Consider the following 12,249-nt stretch of genomic DNA (forward strand, 5'->3'; position numbering starts at 1 on the left):
GACAGGTCACAGTGCAAACAACATGAGTAAGACAGGTCACAACACGAGTACGACAGGTCACACTGCGCACAACATGAGTAAGACAGGTCACACTATGCACAACACGAGTACGACAGGTCACACTGCACACAACATGAGTAAGACAGGTCACACTATGCACAACATGAGTAAGACAGGTCACACTGCGCACAACATGAGTAAGACAGGTTACACTGCGCACAACATGAGTACGACAGGTTACACTGTGCACAACACGAGTACGACAGGTCACACGGTGCAAAACACATGTACAACAGGTCACACTGCGCACAACAGGAGTAAGACAGGTTACACTGCGCACAACATGAGTAAGACAGGTTACACTGCGCACAACATGAGTACGACAGGTCACACTGCGCACAACACGAGTACGACAGGTCACACTGCGCACAACACGAGTACGACAGGTCACACTGCGCACAACATGAGTACGACAGGTCACACTGCGCACAACACGAGTACGACAGGTCACACGGTGCAAAACACATGTACAACAGGTCACACTGTGCACAACATGAGTACGACAGGTCAAACTGCTCACAACACTCACAGTTCTGATGATGTCACACTGACAGTTCTGATGATGTCACACTGACAGTTCTGATGATGTCACACTGACAGTTCTGATGATGTCACACTCACAGTTCTGATGATGTCACACTCACAGTTCTGATGATGTCACACTCACAGTTCTGATGATGTCACACTCACAGTTCTGATGATGTCACACTCACAGTTTTGATGATGTCACACTCACAGTTTTGATGATGTCACACTCACAGTTCTGATGATGTCACACTCACAGTCCTGATGTCACACTCACAGTTGTGATGATGTCACACTCACAGTCCTGATGTCACACTCACAGTTCTGATGATGTCACACTCACAGTTCTGATGATGTCACACTTCTTCTAACAGTCCCACACTCACAGTTCGGGGCAGTAGTGTCCCGGGCCGGGCAGGTCCTCCAACGCCTCCTCTCTCTTCCTTCTTCCCGTCATGTTCCCAAAATGGACGCCTCTGTATTTCTGAGAGGACGGCTCTTCTGTCTGCACAAAAATCACCAAAACAAATATACATGCATTTACTTTATCTGACCGACGATTTGATCAATAGTATCTGATGTTCTACACAGTAAATAAAATAGTGAGCTTGGGTTGGCCACCTTAAAAATGGTTGAAGTTAGCCAATTTTACTCTTGCACTCTCTCTCCTTCCTCTCCCCACCCAATCTTCACCACTGCAGCAGAACTATCAGCCTCTCCACCTCCTCTTCACCACCACCAGGCTCAAGGCTCAAAATACCAACATTTTTCTACAAATTGTAACGTAAAACGGCCTTTTAAAACATGTTATAAAACACCACAAACAGCAGGAGTTGTGTTTTGTAACAAGTAAATGCTGTATGGTGGAACATTCTAGACAAAGCAATAACATCTCCATGGTGGCAAACAGGTAGCAGCAACCTCCAGAAAAGTTGCATAGTGTATCTTTGCTCTCAGAAAGTATTTATCACACCTTAGTAAACAGAGTGTGTCTTTCTCTCTCCTGGTTTAAATCCATTTCGCACGTTCACACATTGTTATGCTATTTCAGTATGCTAACGTTACATAATAAGTCTGGCTCCGCGTGTGCACAAAGACAAAAAAAGACAAGTTCACTGCATAATCCGCCAACATCCCCACTCTATAATAATGTGTGTCTTCTTCTTCTGAGGTCGGCCATGTTGGAGTCTTCACAGCACTTTGGACTAAAAAGAACCATTAAAAAAGAGAGAGTTTCAGAGAAGCAGGTCACAGCCGGGTAGCTCAGACAGCTCCTTAATTCTGCAATACACTTTTGAACCGGTCGCCGTGTGGTGAGGAGGCACTGGGTTTAAGACAGGGCCAAAGACGAGAGAGAAGAGACAGGTTTTATCAAAGCGCAGTGGGGTAGACCGAGGCCAGGGCAAAGGAAGTTTTACAGTGAGGAAGTAAACAACAGGCTCATGCTAAACTTTATTTTGGTTCCCATTTCTGTGAGGTTTTTGCGGATTTGCGCTAAAATAACTAAATTGTGACAGATCAGGCAGCGAGCAACATGTTAAAGACTGGAGGATGCTTCTGTGTTTAGAAGAGCAGGTCTTAGAGCAGCGATGCTAAAGCTAATTTCAGAAACTAATAAATATTTAAAGTGCATCTGACAGGACATTTCTCTACAACATGGTTAACATTAACTAAAAGTCTTTTCTACTTTTGCAGTTCTGGTGAAGTTTATCATTTTACTTCCAGGTTGGACACAGACGGCAGATGTAGAGGTAATCCCATAACTGTTATCTACAACTGTTACGTAAACAAGAGCCCAAACTTGAGTAAATTACACAATTTTCATAATCTAGTACAAGATGATGTCATACTCCCAGCGACAGTTTCCCCTATTGATTAAATTGTACTTTGACATGAAATATCCAAAAGGTAAATGCTCAAATGTATGTTATTATATATGTTTTAAGGCTGTATTTTTTATAAAAATAAATGACAATACTTTTATTTTGCTAAATGAAGTTTAAACTGTCAGAAAAATGCCTTCCTTGTGTGTAAATCATGATGACAGAGGTAGAACGATTCTATTTTAGAACTCACTGCTACTTCCTGTATTTTCCAACTTTTTGTTTTCTACTTTTCTTCACAAACTGCCACTTAACTGATGTAAAATTATAATAAATATTTACCACAGGTACTATCCACCAAACCAAGTTAGAATTAGAAAATCTCACTGGCCTCACAGCACATAATCCACACACACTGACAACAGTAACATGTGATGGCTCTTTCAAGAAGGACAAGCAAATCGACCGTGTGATTAAAACTTCTACCAGCTCAGAATCTCAAGTGAAGTAAAAACTCAGCTTCCAGCGAGTGACTTGAGTTATTCACTTGTTTATATCGTTTAGATTAGACTATAGTGACTCTTTGGACTGTGGGCTGGACCTGTCCTCTCTAAAGAGCCTACAGCAGGTTCAAAATGCTGCTGTGGGCTGCTGACAGGGACGAGAACACACGAGAACGCACAAGAACACACAAGAACGCACGAGAACACACAAGAACGCACGAGAACACACAAGAACAAAGGACAACGCACAAGAACGCACAAGAACACACGAGAACACAGGACAACGCACGAGAACGCACAAGAATGCAAGAGAATGCAGGACAAATGCACAAGAACACACAAGCACGTTACCCCTGCTGTCCCTCCACTGGCTCCACATGAGCTCTTATCACCTTATGTCCCAGCCAGATCAGTGAGGTCAGAAAACCAGATCAGTGAGGTCAGAAAACCAGATCAGTGAGGTCGGAAAACCAGATCAGTGAGGTCAGAAAACCAGATCAGTGAGGTCGGAAAACCAGATCAGTGAGGTCAGAAAACCAGATCAGTGAGGTCGGAAAACCAGATCAGTGAGGTCGGAAAACCAGATCAGTGAGGTCAGAAAACCGGCTTGTATTAAATGCCTTTGTTGCATTTTGTTGCGTTTGGAACAGTTTATCGCTGCACATCAGAGCTGCTCCTCCGGAGTCTGTCAAATCTGCTCTTAAGACAAAGACGTTTCTTTGCTTTGGCTTTTACTACAATTTAAGTTTTACATTTGTAGTTTTTATATGTACTTTTCCTCATCTCATCTGCACTGTTGTGGTTGTGTTATTTTTTATCATTTATTGTGTGTGATGCACTTTGGGCAGCGGCTGTTGCTGTAAATGTGCTGTGGAAATAAAACATTGACACTGATGTTAATATATTTATTATTTTAACGTCGCCGCTTGTGTCCTTCACTGATTTTGTTATGGTCTGAGCCGGGTCATATCATCTGGGGACTGGTCTGGTATTTGAACCCAGGACCTCTCACACCCAAAGTGAGAACCATATCCCTCAGATTCATTTTTTTTCATAGAGATAAGAGGTCCTGTCCCACCAAACCAAGTCAGAATAATAAAAACATGAAAACCTGTCACATGCATTTAACACCAGAGAACACTGCGTATGTTGCAAATCCAGGATTGAACCTCTTCTCTTCATGTATGGTTTACCTCCAGAAGGTTGTAGTAGGCGGGCCCCAAGGTGCCGTCTCGGGGGGGCGGCTGCTGCCTCAGGAGACGCCCTCCTCCGTCGTCCTCGTACCCAAAGGCCTGACCCGGAGAGGGGATGGAGGGAACGTTGAGGAACCCAGAGGTGCAGAAAGTCTTAGTCTGGAGGAACGACAGAGTAAATCATTATATCGTGGTTCACCTTTCACGGCTTTGTTGTGTGGCAGATTTTTTATGCAATTTTACATATGCTTTTTTTCCAGTGTATGAATGTGTATGGTGTTGTGCGTCCTGATTGGCTGTTGGACTGTAGACCATTGTCTACAAGCACGTTACCACTGCTGTCCCTCCACTGGCTCCACATCCTTTAGACTCTCTTTAGACTCTGCTTTAGACTCCTCTTTAGACCCTCTTTAGACTCTGCTTTGGACTCCGCTTTAGACCCTACTCACTTGAGTCCGACTTAGACTCCACTTTAGACTCCGCTTTAGACTCCGCTTTAGACCCTACTCACTTGAGTCCGACTTAGACTCCGTTTTAGACTCCGTTTTAGACTCCGCTTTAGACTCCACTTTAGACTCCGCTTTAGACTCCGCTTTAGACCCTACTCACTTGAGTCCGACTTAGACTCCGTTTTAGACTCCGCTTTAGACCCTACTCACTTGAGTCCGACTTAGACTCCTCTTTAGACTCCTCTTTAGACTCCTCTTTAGACTCCGCTTTAGACTCCGCTTTAGACTCCGCTTTAGACTCCGCTTTAGACTCCGCTTTAGACCCTACTCACTTGAGTCCGACTTAGACTCCTCTTTAGACTCCTCTTTAGACTCCGCTTTAGACTCCGCTTTAGACCCTACTCACTTGAGTCCGACTTAGACTCCGTTTTAGACTCCGCTTTAGACTCCGCTTTAGACCCTACTCACTTGAGTCCACCTTAGACTCCGCTTTAGACTCCGCTTTAGACCCTACTCACTTGAGTCCACCTTAGACTCCGCTTTAGACCCTGCTCACTTGAGTCCGCCTTAGACTCCACTTTAGACTCCGCTTTAGACCCTACTCACTTGAGTCCACCTTAGACTCCGCTTTAGACTCCGATTTAGACTCCGCTTTAGACCCTACTCACTTGAGTCCACCTTAGACTCCGCTTTAGACTCCGCTTTAGACTCCGCTTTAGACCCTGCTCACTTGAGTCCGCCTTAGACTCCACTTTAGACTCCGCTTTAGACTCCGCTTTAGACTCCGCTTTAGACTCCGCTTTAGACTCAGCTTTAGACTCCGCTTTAGACCCCGCTTCAGACCCCGCTTCAGACCCCGCTTCAGACCCCGCTTCAGACTCCGCTTCAGACTCCGCTTCAGACTCTGCTTCAGACTCTGCTTCAGACTCTGCTTCAGACTCTGCTTGTACTCTACTTAAAACTGCTATCGATACTGCTTTATTTACTGCTTTACACTCTGCTTTAGACTCCTCCTGCTGTCCCTCTCTTTAGTCTCCGCTTTAGACTGTGTTTTTTTTTTGCTGGACGTGGCCTTTAACCTGACTGTTTTGGTGTTACCGACACTAAACATCTATAGAACAAACCCAGTGCCTCTGCGCCTGTTCCTCATACAACAGAACCCACAGGTCTCTGGCCTCAAAAAGATTGAGAACTTCTGTATTATATTATTAACAGTGGCATCTAGGTTTATTATCATGACAGGCCTAATGACATTATTCAACATTTACAAATTAAAAATAACAGAGCGGAGAGAGCTTTAGACCTGGACCACAGAGGGAAATATTAGGACTATTATTAGGACAATATTTGGCCATTTTGACAGTAGCAATGTTAAGATTATGGGGCTAACCGTGATAATTCAGGTCACAATTTAATCAGAAAAACAAAAAAATCTACTGCTAATCTACAAAAATAATCAAGGCAATTTAAGATGCTAAATTAAAGGTATAGTATGTAACTTTCTGGAGGTGGCATGTCACCTGTATGGATACACAGAGATAGAAAGTTAAAACCGTACGTCGGAATATACGGCAACTTCGGAGTCGCCATACTGTGCAGCGTTATAACCAAATGAACAACATTTACAATCAAACAAGCAAGAAGAAGTTCCTCCAGGTCGAGTAAGAGTCAGGTTTTGGAGAGTAAGGATGAATGTTTTTCAGTGCATTAAACACGATCAACATGAAAAAAAACATACTTTTATTAGAGTTATTTAGTGCTTTTATTTTTTGGATGATGATTTCGATACTGTTTGAGGTGTCCTTCATTTTTCTGATTTCATAAATGACAGGCCTCGGTCGCATCTGCTTTCCTCCATGTAAACTTCCCTTTAGCTTTGAGCCGTATGTGTTTTCTAATAATAAAATCACACTTTTGGAGACAGGCCCTGGCTTGTCTTCACACTCGTGTTGTGATTCTTGTAGCCCACATATTTCTGTAGCATTCTCTAATAAACAGATGGTGCTAGATCCACACACCGGAGGAGGTTCAGATTCACATTATTAGACGAGCTCCGCACACACCAGCGCCATCCACAATACGACACGTGTGACTGGAAAACGCTTGGAAAAAAAAAAGTGCTATTCTTAAACTCACGGCTACTTTTGAGCCGGGTTTGACAAAGTTTGATTTTTTCGGTGTGAAACGTGACTTCAGGAGGGATTAAACACCTTCTATAAACAGATTCACAGCTCAGGTTCAAAACGTTGTGATTTTGTGAGTATGACGGCTGTTGTTAGCGCAAAGAGCATAGGGTCAAACTTAAGACTGGACACGCGATAAATCCTCTGTCATTATGTGTGAGACAATACTGACAATATCGATTTGTTTTTAGCTCATCAGAAACGTGTCTGAACATGTTTTAGACGTCATCCATGCGTGTTTGAGTAATCTAACGATCTCTCCTAGGCCCTATTTAAACCTTAAATCTGTAAGATTCTGTACGAGGCTCCACCCACAAGCCGACGTCACCCACGCTCCCACGCGACAATCCTCTATAAATACACAAAAACATGATACAAAACAATACACAGCAACTTCACAAACCTGATGTGCAGTAGTTTCATTAGTGCGATGCAGCTGATTGTGTTGTGATGGCGCTCTGAAGGGGGAGGGACTTAGTGCGGAGGGCAAAGGAAGGGGAGACTCAAAGCGGCAAAAATGAAAGTGAAACTTATAAAACATGTTAATATGTTATTTTCAGCGGAATACACTGGGCCCTTGTTTATCGCAGGGGTTACGTTCTAAAAATAACCCGCAATAGGCGAAATCTGTGAAGTATCAGCTTTATTTTTTTACATTATTCTCTCTGTTTTTGTCTGTAAAACCCCTCACCACACACTTTATACACTTTTCTCACACAGGCGTTAACATTTTTTCACATTTCTCTCTCGTTTAAACTCTCTCAAAGTTCAAACCTTCGTAGGCGTCTTTGTCGGTGCAGAACGTTTCATCGACATTGTGGGTTTTGTCGGGGAGAAAACAAATCGCAAACGTACAGCACTTCAGAGTCACACTGAGATCCAACGTTTATGTAAATTTGTCTGAACACATTCTGTACTGGACAGGAGACACGGCACGGAGGAGACTGATGGACAATGGTCTACAGTCCAACAGCCAACCAGGACGCACGACACAATGGTCTACAGTCCAACAGCCAATCAGGACGCACGACACTATGGTCTACAGTCCAACAGCCAATCAGGACGCACGACACAATGGTCTACAGTCCAACAGCCAATCAGGACGCACGACACAATGGTCTACAGTCCAACAGCCAATCAGGACGCACGACACAATGGTCTACAGTCCAACAGCCAACAGTGAGGTCACAAAAGTTGAACCGCGTTATAGTGACGGACAACTGTATAGCATTTTTAAAACAATAAAAAGTAACACGGTGATCTAGATATGTTATGTGTTACACCCTTTTTAATAAGATTCTTTGGAACCAGTAGCAGTAAGTGCACAGGCTGGATTAATAGGTCTATCAGGCTGACTACGCTCTGAGAACAGCTGATGAGACGCTTCACAACAAACACTGATGCAAAAGTTACAGTGGAAACAGGTGGAGGTAGTGCACCATCTGTCATACAGGCTGTGGAGGGAAACAAACAGGAACTATGAACGCTTCAGCTTTGAGCACTTAAATACAGACTGCACTTGTGTGTCAGGAAAAGCACAACTAAGGGTCAAATCTCACTCTCGACATTGTGTGAATGTGTGTGTGAATGTGTGACTTGTTCCTTGTTGTAAAGTGCTTTGAGAGACTTGAAGCACTGCATAAAAATGTGACCGTTTACCATTTACTTACACTTACACTCAGTCACCCAATGAGGTCACTAGCGTTAAGAATAAGTGAACATGTGGTTAGATTCTGACCCCTTTGTGCGGTGATCGTTTGTCCTGGCCCTCGCTCCTCCTCTGCCCCGGGGCAGGTTCGACCTGGTACGAGCCTGGACCGGGCACCTGAGCAACAGGCTCTACAAAGCGCTGAGAGCGGTTCTGCAGACTGCGACCTCCATGGATGTTCACCTGAGGAGAAACCAGAGGAGAGAGGAGAGAGGAGAGAGCAGAGAGCAGAGGAGAGAGCGGAGAAGAGAGCGGAGGAGAGAGCGGAGGAGAGAGCGGAGGAGAGAGCGGAGGAGAGAGGAGAGGAGAGAGCAGAGGAGAGAGCAGAGGAGAGAGCAGAGGAGAGAGCAGAGGAGAGAGCAGAGGAGAGAGCAGAGGAGAGAGCAGAGGAGAGAGCAGAGAAGAGAGCAGAGGAGAGAGCAGAGGAGAGAGCAGAGGAGAGGAGCAGAGGAGAGAGCAGAGGAGAGAGCAGAGGAGAGAGCAGAGGAGAGAGCAGAGGAGAGAGCAGAGGAGAGGAGCAGAGGAGAGGAGAGAGCAGAGGAGAGAGGAGAGGAAGGAGCAGAGGAGAGAGCAGAGGAGAGAGCAGAGGAGAGAGCAGAGGAGAGAGCGGAGGAGAGAGCAGAGGAGAGAGCAGAGGAGAGAGCAGAGGAGAGAGCAGAGGAGAGAGCAGAGGAGAGAGCAGAGGAGAGAGCAGAGGAGAGAGCAGAGGAGAGACCAGAGGGGAGAGCAGAGGAGAGGAGCAGAGGAGAGGAGAGGAGCAGAGGAGAGAGCAGAGGAGAGAGGAGAGGAAGGAGCAGAGGAGAGAGCAGAGGAGAGAGCAGAGGAGAGAGCAGAGGAGAGGAGCAGAGGAGAGAGCAGAGGAGAGAGCAGAGGAGAGGAGCAGAGGAGAGGAGAGGAGAGAGCAGAGGAGAGAGCAGAGGAGAGGAGCAGAGGAGAGGAGAGGAGAGAGCAGAGGAGAGAGCAGAGGAGAGAGCAGAGGAGAGAGCAGAGGGGAGAGCAGAGGGGAGAGCAGAGGGGAGAGCAGAGGAGAGGAGCAGAGGAGAGAGCAGAGGGGAGAGCAGAGGAGAGAGCAGAGGGGAGAGCAGAGGAGAGAGCAGAGGAGAGACCGGAGGAGAGAGCGGAGGAGAGAGCAGAGGAGAGAGCAGAGGAGAGAGCAGAGGAGAGAGCAGAGGAGAGAGCAGAGGAGAGAGCGGAGGAGAGAGCGGAGGAGAGAGCGGAGGAGAGAGCGGAGGAGAGAGCGGAGGAGAGAGCGGAGGAGAGAGCGGAGGAGAGAGCAGAGAAGAGAGCGGAGGAGAGAGCAGAGGAGAGAGCAGAGAAGAGAGCAGAGGAGAGAGCAGAGGAGAGAGCAGAGGAGAGAGCAGAGGAGAGAGCAGAGGAGAGACCAGAGGAGAGAGCGGAGGAGAGAGCAGAGGAGAGAGCGGAGGAGAGAGCAGAGGAGAGAGCAGAGAAGAGAGCAGAGGAGAGAGCAGAGGAGAGAGCAGAGGAGAGACCAGAGGAGAGAGCAGAGAAGAGAGCAGAGAAGAGAGCAGAGGAGAGTGTTTAAACAAGAGAGAAATGTGAGAAAATGTCAATGCCTGTGTGAGAAAAAGTGTATAGAGTGTGTGGTGAGGGGTTTTACAGCCTTAAAACAGATATAATAATAGTAAAAAATAAAGCTGATACTTCGCCTATTGTGGGTTATTTTTAGAACATAACTCCCGCAATAAACGAGGGATCACTGTACACACATGTATGTACATTTCACATATTTTTTCTTATTTAAGCTCAAAGGAGTGGGAAGAAGAAAATAACATCTTATCCTATCAATTGCCTTTGTGATAAATATTTTTAATGATAAAGAGACTGGACATCCAGTATTTTGGGGCTCAATGTTTATCACATGCACAGTACATTCATTATGTAAGAAGTTCAGATGTGATATTCTGATATTTATTTTATGTTTGTTTATGAGTTGCAGCTCAGGCCTTTAATGATACTGTTTGTTTAAAAAGTGCTTTATTGGGATCATCCTGCTTTGTGCCACTGTATCATTCATCGCAGTATTTCTCTGTAGCGACACATGGTGCGTTGAAATGTGTTCTCGTGACAGGTGGAGGGGTCAGTTACCTGCACGGGGGAGACGTCGTAGTGGCCGGGCCCGGGGAGGCTCAGGCTGTCAGGCTGCGGGGCCGGGGTCTCTCTGCTGGTCAGGGACAGAAACGGAGCGTAGCCGTCTGAACACACAACAACATCAACATCAGATGTTATTCTATGTTATTTCATTGTTCCTTATTTAAATCTAACGTGGTTAAATGGGTTCTTTAATAAATCTTACATTTCAGCAACGACTTTGATTTTATCAGAGGTGGGTGGTACTCAGTTACATTTACTACTAACTTTTTGAAGAAATTGTACTTTTCGAGCAACATACTTTTACTCCTACTTGAGAAATATTTTTTATTGAAGTAACAGTACTCTTATCTGTGTAATCCCTCAGGTCTCGTCCATAGTAAAAGTGAAATATCAAATATGTCAACTGGGCAAAAAGTTGTAGGACTGAAGATGCTTGGCTGCTCGTTCAAGCCGCTTCTCCAGTTCTTATCAGATTACTGCTGGAGGAGCTAACGACACTGAAACTGGAAACAGCTTTTGTTTACAGTGTCTGTATGTGGCTAGGTCTATTGAGCTACGTTAAGTGTGCACTGTGCCTGAGACATACTTAACATATCAGCATAAGGAAACAAAGAGACCAACAGAGTGAGCCAGGATGCTAATAGATGTGAAAGCACCATTAAGAGCTGAATGAATATGCTCAGCATGACTCGGGCACAGTGCACACTTAGTGCAGCTCGATAGACCTAGTCTACAAACAGAAACTCTAAACAAAAGCTGTTTTAAGTTTAGTTTCAGTGTAGTTAGCTCCCCCTTCAGACAGATATAAGGCAGTGTCCAGCAGTAATCTGACCACAACTGTGTCTTGGGCAAGCAGCCAAATCTCTTCACTCCTACAACTTTTTGTCCAGTTACTTAATTTAATTTTTGACTTTTACAACAGTACTCTTACTCAAGTAAAAGCTGTGGTTCTTCTTTCCTGTGACTGGAGCTTTATGTAACAATATGAAATGATCTGAACATGTTTCTTGCTCCTTCAGATCTGATTCAGTTTGTCTCATTTTGTGTCTGTTCTTTGAAAACACCAGATTAATGTTAATGTTTTGTGCTTCAAATTACATTAACATCCAATTATAAATCAGATATCATGCCCTGACAGTTACTCTTTAAGTGACTATTACTTGGACCACTACTGTGTACTTCTACTTCAGTAATATTACTCTGAAGCGACGTTACTCTTACTCGAGTACATCTGAATGCTCTAAAGCTGCTCTGTCCTGCTGAGGGACATGGACCATTATCTGTAGATGTAAACATATGTACAAGAACTAGACAAAAATTCAAACTTTGTCATCGCAAAACGGAAGTCACTTTCAAAACAAAAGCCTCAATCCGGAAGTGTACATAATAATAAAAAATCTTCAAGTTTGACGTGAACAAACAGAAATGTTGATGAAATTAGGTCATAAAAACATAATTAACAGTACAGAGCGTTCTTACCTGAAGCTGTAAAGTGACAGTGGGGAACCTCATAAGACCCCGGGCCCACTGAAGCGCACGAGCCGCGCGTCACAAACGTCACCCGTGGAGCTCGTGAGAACATTTCACCCGCGTCAGGCCCACGCACCTGCTCAATGTTCAAATATCAAGTATCTCCAGTGATTAAAATGCGCGGAGTTGTGTTTTGGTTAAAGTTTAGCTCAAACTCTCTCGC

The 12,249-nt window shown here is 44.8% G+C and overlaps 2 protein-coding genes across 2 annotated transcripts in view; one reads left to right on the forward strand and one right to left on the reverse strand.

Annotated features, from left to right (window-relative positions):
- Nucleotides 1–12,249, forward strand: part of LOC117375930 (guanine nucleotide-binding protein G(q) subunit alpha) — a 249,744-nt gene that overhangs the window by 142,792 nt on the left and 94,703 nt on the right. The gene's annotated exons all lie outside the window — the stretch shown is intronic.
- The window catches only part of stpg2 (sperm-tail PG-rich repeat containing 2), a 106,419-nt gene that overhangs the window by 93,263 nt on the left and 907 nt on the right, over nucleotides 1–12,249 (reverse strand). Inside the window, exons 2-5 of the mRNA XM_055224001.1 lie at nucleotides 10,551–10,657; nucleotides 8,475–8,627; nucleotides 4,105–4,263; nucleotides 972–1,090 (exon numbers count right to left, since the gene is read on the reverse strand). Of these exons, the coding sequence (XP_055079976.1) occupies nucleotides 972–1,090; nucleotides 4,105–4,263; nucleotides 8,475–8,627; nucleotides 10,551–10,657 (538 nt within the window). The remainder of the gene's footprint in view (nucleotides 1–971; nucleotides 1,091–4,104; nucleotides 4,264–8,474; nucleotides 8,628–10,550; nucleotides 10,658–12,249) is intronic.

The sequence above is a fragment of the Periophthalmus magnuspinnatus genome, chromosome 9, assembly GCF_009829125.3.
Source record: "Periophthalmus magnuspinnatus isolate fPerMag1 chromosome 9, fPerMag1.2.pri, whole genome shotgun sequence".
Lineage (NCBI taxonomy): Eukaryota > Metazoa > Chordata > Actinopteri > Gobiiformes > Gobiidae > Periophthalmus > Periophthalmus magnuspinnatus.